Here is an 11,763-nt window from a genome sequence, read left to right as displayed (position 1 = left end):
TGGCATGAGACATAACCTCAAGCAACTCCTCGTACGCAGGGCAGGCAGGCTGTGAAGACTCATTAATATCTTCACATCCCGCTCTTCTTGGCTTGGCTTCTGGATCAGAAAGAGACAGTACGTCCTCATCCAGCAGAGCATCTCCCACCGAATAATGAGAAAGATCCATACCTTTCTCGAACTCCTTGGTGAGCTCCAACTGCAAGCCCCATGACTTCAGTTTTCTACTTGCCTCAGCATGTCCGGATCAGTGAGTTGAGGATGACAAAAGGGACAAACAAGAGCAAAGCTTCTCCAAGGAAAAACCATCGCAATGCATGCATTCAGTACCCTCGAGGACTGAGCGTGCATGCTTCTCGCCCATGCAAATAACGCACAGGTCGTGTGAATCATCAGGTGTTAAATACCTGGATGAACACACTTCCTGAAACAATTAACACTGGTGCCATCCATAGCTGCTTGCCTAGATACACCACAAACAAACGGCTCCCGAAGACAAAGAGGATGACTCCAGCAGGCACCTCAATATCAATTTGACATCAAATATTAGTCAAGACTTGATCAAGACAATGTAACATCACTTTAATTTCAGTTTGGATGGCTATTTTTTCCAGTGGTAACCACCTGAAAATAGGAAGTTAATCCCACACTGAAATTGATTTAATGTAGGCCAATATGTTTGACGTTCAACTTAAATCAAATCAATGTCACGTCAGGTCAGGTTTTTGACGTCAGTTTGATTTGCATATTTGACAAATTTTGATGTCAATTTGATGTCTTTTTTAACATCCATTGCCCACTGGGACGTGCTCTACATGTGCCCTTTTATACTCACGGTCGCGCTAGTAGTGATGCCATAGGCTGTCGCCAGCCAATGTCAAGTACATTGTTGTGTTTAGACACGTGCTTCAGACACTGGTCATGCCAGGGACATTCACCATAGTGTCCACTAGAAGACACAGTGCAAGTTTCCATTCGAAAGGGACCAAACCTCATTGGCTCTTTTGTATCAAGTAAGCATGTTTGAGCGGTCATTTACCAAATCTAAAGTGCGTGAATATACGTGAATAAAAACAATTACAAAACAGCTGAAAGTTCAGTTGATATGCATAATGTCACACTGCTATCACTGCTTGAGATTTGATGTCCAACCTACCAGGATCCTCCATTGGGAAAATCAGAACAAGACAAACGGTCTGACCCAAAACGGCCAATCATTTTATTGTTTTTTTTTCCTGTATTTTTCTACATTTAATGATGAAAACAAGGCCCTGTACAGTTCACTTCAGCATTGAATACAATAACAATTATTTTACAATTTATACACATTGAAATATAATAATGCTGAAAACACAAACTGCGCCCCATCCCCGTCTAAACTGCTTTCAAAGGACCCATCAAAATAAAACACATTTAAGTCATCTTTTACAATTGGCCATGTTAGACATGAAAAAACAAACAAACATAAAAAAAGGCAAGGGAAAAATAGCCATACAGAGAGAAAAGACAGCCAAACCACCATATTATATGCTGTGTAAGTGTTACTCCATCGGTCTTCAGTAAAAGCATGCTTTGAACCAAATGTTACACCTCTCTGTCACTCAGATACATTTGACAGTCTTACAGGTAAAGCACTGATGGCGAATACCTGTGCATCCAATAATGTGCCGCAGACACTTACACAGATATAAGAAAATAACTCAGAAGGTATGTTTAATGATATGAATGATCGTAATGATATCCAATGCTGGGAAATTGTGTGGCTTACGGTTTTAATTCGGTTGTAGGTTTGTGAGGACACACACACACACACACATACACACACACACACACAAATCACATCTCTCAGAGAGACCAAGACCTTCTGTAAAAGTGTTGAATCCAGTGGAAAGCCTTGTGGGAATCGAAAAGAACAATTTAAAACAAGTTCATTAGAAGATGAGAGGTTTCTTCTCAGTTTATTCCCAGTACGAATGACAACAAAGGCAAAAAAGGGCATAAAATAAAATAACATCCCATGTGAGGTGTGTAACAAAGTCCCAAAACAACGCTCGCGTACTCACTCGATTTTTCATGCCAGATTTAATTGCGCTCCTTGTTCATGCTACGTATGTGTACACTTTGCGATCTTCTGGTGTTCTTGCCAAGTATTCTCTCTCGATAAGTCCTTCAATACGCTTTTTAATGACCACAGGACTGGGGAGGAATCGTGCCCTCAGCTGCTGGGTTACCTAAAGACAAAAGCACACAGGATCAAACTGAAGCTCTATAAACAACTGTCCAAAGAAACAGGAACAAATACTTTCTACTTTACGTTCTCCAGAAACATCAGCAACACCACACTGTCATTCTCAAATAATGTGTTCAAGTGTGGCTAAACATTTTTTCTATGTTTAAACAGATATATAATATTTAAATACTTAATCTATTCCACAGTAAAATGAGTCTCCACACCTCTGCTACTAGAACATTGTGCTGCATCTTCTTTCTGGACTTCATGATCCGAACAATGGCCGCCTCAATCTCGTGTTTCCTGTCATCATCCACTTTCTGTCGTGTCTCCTTCCTCTCAGGGTCCGATTCTCCCTGTTTGGCTGCAACTGTGGGGATGACACACACACACACACACACACACAGGTTAGAGAAAAACACTTTCCAAATGATTACCCAGCAGAACTGTAGTAAAGAAGCATGGATGTAGGTCTATATGATGCTATATGAAACTGTGGTGTATAACGTAAATACGGTATTTGTGAGGAAGACCACAATCCAGACTCATAATAGGACATTTATAAGGGATGAGCGACATGTTCAAAAATGTAACAATTTTGGTCTTTTAACAGTACATATATTAATAAAGGGATGCCCAGATATGGAATTTCAAAGCAAATTTTGAATCATTGGTTATGGCCAATGCTAAATCTGATAATTGTCAATTTTACTTAAACTTTGCCACTTTACAGGTTTTTTAGAAGTGAAATTTAAGCACTTTTCCAGCACTTTCAAGCAGTGGCAGCCATTGATAATAAAAATCGTTATGTGCTAATGGTCATACGTTGCAAAGCACTGTATGTTTAAGAGCTCATCCGATCATCAAATTAATAAGCCAGGCTTCTGGACAGGAACAAAAATACAGTGATTAAAAGCTCACTAATCAGAAGTAAAGTATATGCCATCACCTCTCAGAAATAAAAGTTTACTATGGTTTACATGAATAGGAGACCATAGCAAATATATTTTTGTGCGTTCTTGTTTCAGGCTATCTGCAGGATTTTTAAGCTCAGATTTAAGACTTTTTAAGACCTGCGCAAATAAAATGATTACCATATGAGCAGGGTGGGGCAATGTTTATGGTAACATATTGAACTGTATAATGACTGTAAACATCATGACTTACAGTTCAGATATAGATTTTCACAAAAACATTTATAGTTTTATAAAATTATAAACTTCACATTTCAGCCTTTAAACCATTTTTAAGAAAATGGACAAGTCACAAGTATCAATTGTTATATTATTTTAAACAATTATCAATCAATTATTATATTAATTAAATAACATATAAACATATTTTACTTAATTGTTAAGATTTTTATAATGCATTATCTTCTTGTCAATCCACCAGTTCACATTTACAACTCGTATTTGCAGCGTAAAAGGGGATTATGAATGAATGAATGAATGATGCATTTATATAGGGATTATTAGGGATTTTCGCAATGGTCTGCACAAAAACAGCAGAAGGGATTATTGAAAATGCAAATTCATTCTCTGCCAGCAGGTGTCGCTTTCGGAACGGTAGAAATATAGCGGCTTCCCCGGTAATGGCATTACACAAATTGAGACTTTCTTGTACCATTTAAGACTTTTTATGGCCTTAAATTTGATCCAACTAAATTTAAGACTTTTAAGGACCCGTGGAAACCCTGTGTTTGTTCCTACAGTTCCTAATAGGGCTGTCGCGGTGAGGGAATTTCCCTTGCGGTAATTTAGAGTGGCTCAATAGTATGCAGTTTTAATTCACTGTCTGTTTAGGCTTGTTAAGTGCAAATCTAAGGAGCCTCTGTACAAATCAGCATGGTACACTTTATGTTATCATTACTAACTTGTTTAATATTCAGTCCACATGCATGAAGTGTAAAACGAGAAGGGCATAACCTTACGAAAAAATAAAACACGCAAAAATCGCGGTTGCTGCGGTTCTTGCATTCCTCTGCGGTTTGCTCGTCAATAGCGATATTGTATTGCGATATTGCGGTTATCGCGACAGCCCTAGTTCCTAAAGGTAAAAAAAAACAAAACTTGCATTTCCATTACTTTTCAAAATAGGGGGAAAAATTGTAATTTAAATCCAAAGTAATGTAACACAAAAGTATAGTGTTATAAAATGTACAATATAAAAAACAACAGCAACAACAATGTACGATGTTAACTGCTGTGGAACTGCATCAGTCTCTGAAAAAGGTCCATTACCAAGATATACAGAGTCAGATTTACATTTATATTTAGCAGACACTTTTATCCAAAGCGACTTACAAATGAGGACAATAGAAGCAATCAAAACTAATAAAAGAGCAACAATATGTAAGTGCAAATGACAAGTCTCGGTTAGCCGAACGCACAGTACACGTAACGAGGTAGATGATACGTGAAGTTAAAGAAGAAATAAGTATCAAAGGAATAATCATTTAGAATTTTAAATAATGTTAAATAAAGGTACTTGTAACAAAAATAGCCAATAAATGGTCCTTTAACACCAAGATCAAAAGTGAATATGCACCAGGCTGAAAAAAAATGCAAATTCACACTTGAACGATAGAGGGTGCAATGTGAACATGAGAAGCTGCATTCTTGATATCAGAGGAACAGGATGCTGAAGCCATCTTTTATTATATATCTTAAAAAGAACTGTATGTGTAAGAAAAAGTAATCCAATGCAAACATAATAAAATGTAAATGTAAAAGCTGTGATTTGAACCTGTAGAATGATTTTTGTAGGATCATGTGACACTGAAGTAATGGAGCTTTGCTATTACAATAATAAATACAATTTACAAATGTATGAAAATAGAAAAAAGTTATTACACTGTTATTACAAGTATCTGGAAGATGAACGCTAAATTGTATTTGTATGGGTTTTCATTATCGCTGAACACGTCGTCTTGGCTTAAGTCAGCTCAAGCTGACCGTTACCTGTTTGAATCTTGACTCTGTGCAGTCTGGAGGTGAACTGGTCATTGACGGTGAAGACGTGGCCGCTCTCGATCTCTTTAGACTTGGGTTCTTTCGTGAGGACTCGCTGTGTGGGCTTTCCACAGGCCAGAGACTGCAGCGCCCGCACCAGCTCTCTCTCCGGGATATCCGTCTCCTGCTGGATCTCCTGCCAAGAGTGGAAAAACAACAGGGACTTGTGGGAAAAGTACAGCAATGCCATTTTAATACAATGTACAGGCTGAATACTAAGTGCTATGACTGAAGGCCAGAACAACTGATGCCTAATCTGGTAACGATGCTTCTATTATTATTATTTTTTCAATTTCTGGGGATAAAATTAGTAATTATAGCCACTGTACACTCAGAAAAAGGTACACAAGCTGTCATTTGGGCGGTACCTTTGAAAAAGGTACACCTTTATCTTATTTACCCCTAATGAGTGCATACTACTACATAAATGGTACATTTTAGTACATTTTCAAAGGCACAGCCCCAGTGACAGCTTTTGTACCTTTTTTTTCCCTGAGTGTACAATTGAAAGCCAGGCCTAAACCGAACATTATCAACAACATTTAAGTAAACCTGAAGCAAAATTTACATAAACCCGTTATTATAAATGTGACATTTAGCTGTACCTTGTATATAGTGTGTTTGGGGATGTTCTTTACTCCATTTGAACAGAGCTGTCAGTTATGTTTCCTAGCTTTAAAATGTATCTCGCCCATTCATTTTCATGATAAATTAGTAATAAAATTACAGGGTCTGTACAGATAGTTTAAAATTAAATTTCAGGACTTTCAAGCACTACTTTTTGGATTTAAAGACTACATTCAGATCTCATTTATCAAAATTTTTTATTATGCTCTAAATAATAATAAAAAAATACTAATAAACAAAATGATACAAAAAATGTGTATGCAATGACTCGGGCAACTTTAAATATGGGAACATTAACAAAGAACTTTTCAGCACACATTAAATATGTTAAAGTAACTATTATATTGCAATCTGACAACTTGTTCGCGCTAAAACTATTGATTATATTTTACGGATACATACATGAAACATGTTTTTCTAAAGCAGAGATAATGCCCAAACTTTACCAAATGTGGCACGAGTGCAGTACCTCGAATGTGGATTTCTCTCGGTTGTTGAAAAGCATGAGGATTGTCATCTGGAATGTGGAAACCTGCAGGATGTGTTTCCTGGCATTAGAGCCTGTGACCTGAGCCCCACCGACCATATCCGAGCCATCCTCCTGAAGAAAGACCCAATCACAGGTTAGATTGCAAGACAAGTACATTCTTTTGACAGTTTGTGACGGCTTGTTACCTTTTTGATTGGTCCATAGAAGGTGGCATTGAGGTCTGCTGAACCCATGTGATGCTGCAATGTGAGCTGCCTACCGCTGTGCTTGGCCAAATAAAATCTGCAATCAAAGAGTCAAGAGTGGCTGTGAGCGCATGCACAAAACCTCAGGAGTGATTCTGAAAGTCAAAGGTCTTCCCAAATGAGTTTAGATAAAAACTGGAACTAAACTACACTGTAAAAAAATTACAGTGAATTTAACGGTAAAAATCTGTAAAAATGCTACAGGACACTGTGCACCTTCTATATATGTTATTATTTAAAAGCTGCTTGTGATGGGCTTTGGTTCATCATGTGACTTTCTCATCACCTCCTGCATTTGGTGGTTATCAGTGTATTACAAAGCTACAAAACAGATTTCAGTACTTCAATAGGTTGGTATATTAACATTATATCAGTTAATGAAATTATGGTATTTAACTGTAAAACCTAAGTTAAAACCTAAACCGTTGCTACCGTATTTTTTACGGTAAAATTCCGGCAACCAAAGCAAAACTTGCTGAACAAGGTTGTTTTTTACCGCAAATTTTACAGAATTTTTTTTTTTTTTTACAGTGTACTGCGAAAAACAGCAATCAACACCTTCTAAAGACCTCGAAAGCATGTCTTGGTGAAGGGGGGATGCTACATTTGGGAGTCGCTGACTGTGTCGGCCAGTATCCTGTCGTTAGCACCCTCACTGTGAGGTCGACACCACCTAAAGACACCTAAGAAGAAAACCCAATTAAACACCATTCAAACTGTCCACTCTAATCACTACACAGTCTAACTGTCCAGATTTGCAGCAGTAACTGAGGCGGCAAAAGACTTATTCTGGTTGAGTACCATCTGCATCTCACCCCTGTCGACGTAAGGTGCTGCCGAAACTCATCCATTTTTAATATTGGACACACATTTTAAAAATGGTGTATGGAATATTCAGGAATGTTTCGAGTTTTAACTACTTTCCTTTTCACTCATCCACAATCTACACTAAAATACTGATTTATAACGTCGCATGAACAAACAGAAAAACAGAACTCATCGAATCCGCTGACGGAGAAAGTGTTATCAGCAGAATGAACTGACGTCAATATCTATGGACGTTTAAGGTAATCAGTTAAAGGGATAGTTCACCCAAAAATAAAAATTAGCCCATGATTTACTCACCCTCAGGGCATCCTAGGCATATCTGACATTCCTCTTTCAGACGAACACAATCGCAGTTATATTTAAAATTGTCCTGGCTCTACAAGCTGTATAATGGCAGTGAATGGTGCCCGTTTTTGAAGCCTAAAAACGTTAATAAAGGCAATTCTAAATATAACTGCGATTGTGTTTGTCTGAAAGAGGAATGTCAGATACGCCTAGGATGCCCTGAGGGTGAGTAAATCATGGAGTAATTTTCATTTTTGGGTGAACTATCCCTTTAACCAAGCTAGTTCCTTTAGCTGTTGCAGTTTGTTGTTTTTAATATTTAAATGTTAGTGATTTACTTTTAGAACTTTTAGATATCAATCTGCATATGTGATGGACATCAGTTATGCTCATCTTTGGCATCTCCCCTGAAAGCATCTTGAGTAAAACAGCTCTATATTTAACGAAGCACATATAAAAGACCTGAATCGGAAGTGATGTGACCGGTTTTACAAAATATGGAATTTTGTTGCACATAATCCTCTTTAAGAGTTGATACTGGATTGCTCAAATGAAGATTGAAAATAAATAAATATTCTTAGCTCGATTTTCTATATTGGCTCAGAGCAAAGTGTCCACTAATCGTGTGACCAGAGAAAACGACTCACTCCTTTCACTCCTTTCTTCAGCTTATCGTCAATGAAGAGCGAGAGATACTCGGGTGAACGAGAGTTGAGGTTCAAGAAATACTCGAAGTCCCCTGCAATGGTCTGCTTGAATAAACGGTCGTTGTTAAAGGACTCTTGCAAGAAGCGATCAAACCGTGACTTCAGATCTAGAAGGCCCTAAAGAAAAGCAGAGAGAAAGAGGGAGGTTTGGACATAAAGGCTTTCCCACATTTCATGTGTTCTGCAAGTGAAGATATTATCCTGGTACCTGGATGTAGTCAACCGGGTTCTTGCCTTCTCCTTCCTCAGACACCAGAGCTTTGCCCTGCTCCCTCAGGTATGAGCTCATACACTCACACATGGTCTTCAGGCCATTCGGCACCCTGCTGAACAACTTGTACATGCAGGCCAGATCTGCACACACACACACACACACACACACACACACACACACAGACCACTGCTGTCAATTTTCTATTAATCTTCTATTTAAAGTTCACTGAATGTTTTATTTATGCTCATTAAATGGTTCATTTTGAAGTTAGGAACAAAAAAAATCTCTAATTTATCAAATGCTTTTTTCTTTGCTTGTGATAAATTACAATTTATTTTGTCCTTTTATAAATTAATACATAATAAGCTCCAAAAACAGTTCTTTCAGAAACATGTTTTTGCAAAGTCACAACTATGACTACAATAACATGTGACTGATTATGTATTTAGTGTTATAGTGGACTGCCTAGTTTCACACAGAAATCACTTTAAATTTCAATTGCTGTGCAATTATATCAGTTAATGATTAAACTTATCATTTTTATCATTGACAAACTCAAGACACAGGCAGTGGAATGAGCGCCGCATTTTAGAAAAAGATGCAAGATGCGAGCACAATGTTCAAACATGTCCATCGAGAGCATGGCTACATAAAAAAAACGATGAAAAAGCAGCGCAGTGTAATGCAAAAACCTGTAAAGAACTACTGCTTTATGTTTGATATTTAATGTTCACGTTTAGCAAATGAATTTGTTTTACATTTACACCCTGTTGAACTTCATGTGCGCTGCACTTAGAATAAAACACATTTTTTAGAGTACTAAGGCCCATTAAAATATAGCCAGTTTTCAAGTGTTTTAACAAATAATCCTTCTGAAGTTTGAATGCTCAATCTTCTCATTCCACTGAGCTACACTACTGATGCAAAACAACCGCAATGATAGATGAGGATAGAGCACCTTCTGTCTTTCCATTCTTGAGCATGTGCACCAGGCCCGAGTTCTCCATCTCTACAATTGTCTTCATGTGTTTGGAGATCAGCTCTCTCTCCACCACCTTCACAATCGGCTCCTCCGTCGTTTTATCCAGGCAGTGTATCACTCGCTCGATCTCCTCGTTTATCCGTGCCTCCACTTTCTTTATGTACACGCTCGCGCTGTTCTCGGCTAAAAACTTTTGACTTTCCATCTGAAAAATATTATACAAATTAAAGAAATTAAATGGGTTAAACCATAATGAGGTACTAAGGCCCATTAAAATATAGCCAGTTTTCAAGTGTTTTAACAAATAATCCTTCTGAAGTTTGAATGCTCAATCTTCTCATTCCACTGAGCTACACTACTGATGCAAAACAACCGCAATGATAGATGAGGATAGAGCACCTTCTGTCTTTCCATTCTTGAGCATGTGCACCAGGCCCGAGTTCTCCATCTCTACAATTGTCTTCATGTGTTTGGAGATCAGCTCTCTCTCCACCACCTTCACAATCGGCTCCTCCGTCGTTTTATCCAGGCAGTGTATCACTCGCTCGATCTCCTCGTTTATCCGTGCCTCCACTTTCTTTATGTACACGCTCGCGCTGTTCTCGGCTAAAAACTTTTGACTTTCCATCTGAAAAATATTATACAAATTAAAGAAATTAAATGGGTTAAACCATAATGAGAAAAAATGTATAAAAAGAAAACATCACATTAATGAACTAATTCAAATTTCAGTCATTATTTACTCACACCCATGTCATTCTAAACCCCCCGTTTCAAAAATATTCACAAAAAAGTCTGGTCTTTTCAACATTCAATTCAATTCAATTGTAGTCTCTTCAGGTGTAGTTTTTCTTTAAATGTCTCCTTCCTATTATGGACTACTTTTATGGTGCTTTTACAGTGATTTTGTCCTCTTTGGAGTTCGGTCACTGTGAACCTAATCATTGCATAGAAAAAAAAAATCTTAAAAAATAATAAGAAAAAAAAGTATAAATATAGAAAGAAAGAAAAAAAAATTACAGTATACAGTACAGGTTTGGAACAACATAACAGTAAGTAAATGATACCACTGATAAGCAGCTTCAGATTTTCATTTTTTTGGGTCAACTTTTACTATTAAATGCTAATATACACATTCACTGTGACACAAACTACAAAGCAGCGGATAGAGAAATAGAAACGCAATAAAGTGTAATCTTGCTTTACCAACCTGGAAGAATTCAGCAGACATTTCTAAGAACGGGGCCTCGAAATCCTCTTCATAAACCGACCGTCCTTCCAAGCCCAAAATCATTAACATCTGACAAGCATTACGAATGGCACCCCTGAATGAAGACAAACACTTATTATTACAATACACACTGCAGTTACTCTTCCCATTACATTTAATGACCAGTCTGGGGGTTATGAAAAGCAGCCAATAAGAAATATAGTTGTATTTGTTTATGCTTTTTTACATTTCTACTTTTCTGTTTGTGACTTTGTGTCCTTAAAAAGTTTACAAATTTCAGTTTTATGAAATTTCAAGTCATAAAAAAAATGGCAATTATCTTAAACGCTATAACAAACATCTTACTAATCATTTTAAGGGGTCTTAAATTCGGGGTGGAAAACAATGATTTGCGATACAGCCTAATGTGATTAATAAACTTCAAAAGGCTCATTTCATTAAATAAATTTGAGCTCTGCGCGTTATAAAGTAAAAATGCAGCGCTGTTGCACGTTCTACAGACTTGCGGTTTCAGAACAGTTTGACAATCAATGTGCATTTATGCCAAAAGACTGCTTATGATCTACAGCTAATGAATTATGACAATGGTTACTTTATGGTGTTTTTATTGTAATGTGATGTAGACTGTCATAAGACAGTCATAAGGCAACAGTACAGCATAGACATTTCAAAATAAGAGTCCCGGTGCATTTCGGCAGAAATATGCTCATGTTTAACATTTCCTGCATAATTACATATATACAGTGGGTACGGAAAGTATTCAGACCCCCTTAAATTTTTCACTCTTTGTTATATTGCAGCCATTTGCTAAAATCATTTAAGTTAATTTTTTTTCCTCATTAATGTACACACAGCACCCCATATTGACAGAAAAACACAGAATTGTTGACATTTATGCAGATTTATTAAA

At 37.3% G+C, this 11,763-nt stretch overlaps 1 protein-coding gene across 1 annotated transcript in view; it reads right to left on the bottom strand.

The window, feature by feature from the left end:
- Positions 1 to 1,195: 1,195 nt before the first annotated feature.
- Positions 1,196 to 11,763, bottom strand: part of LOC107598618 (cullin-3-like) — a 16,652-nt gene continuing 6,084 nt past the window's right edge. The window contains exons 4-14 of the mRNA XM_016290015.1: positions 10,833 to 10,947; positions 10,022 to 10,250; positions 8,635 to 8,780; positions 8,367 to 8,543; positions 7,422 to 7,472; positions 7,165 to 7,289; positions 6,547 to 6,643; positions 6,341 to 6,472; positions 5,194 to 5,380; positions 2,455 to 2,600; positions 1,196 to 2,231 (exon numbers count right to left, since the gene is read on the bottom strand). Of these exons, the coding sequence (XP_016145501.1) occupies positions 2,100 to 2,231; positions 2,455 to 2,600; positions 5,194 to 5,380; positions 6,341 to 6,472; positions 6,547 to 6,643; positions 7,165 to 7,289; positions 7,422 to 7,472; positions 8,367 to 8,543; positions 8,635 to 8,780; positions 10,022 to 10,250; positions 10,833 to 10,947 (1,537 nt within the window). The 3' untranslated portion in view covers positions 1,196 to 2,099. The remainder of the gene's footprint in view (positions 2,232 to 2,454; positions 2,601 to 5,193; positions 5,381 to 6,340; positions 6,473 to 6,546; positions 6,644 to 7,164; positions 7,290 to 7,421; positions 7,473 to 8,366; positions 8,544 to 8,634; positions 8,781 to 10,021; positions 10,251 to 10,832; positions 10,948 to 11,763) is intronic.

The sequence above is a fragment of the Sinocyclocheilus grahami genome, unplaced genomic scaffold (genome assembly GCF_001515645.1).
Source record: "Sinocyclocheilus grahami isolate Dianchi unplaced genomic scaffold, SAMN03320097.WGS_v1.1 scaffold253.1, whole genome shotgun sequence".
NCBI lineage: Eukaryota > Metazoa > Chordata > Actinopteri > Cypriniformes > Cyprinidae > Sinocyclocheilus > Sinocyclocheilus grahami.
The sequence above is the reverse complement of the archived record's forward strand: the minus strand, read 5'-3'. Positions and strand labels throughout refer to the sequence as shown.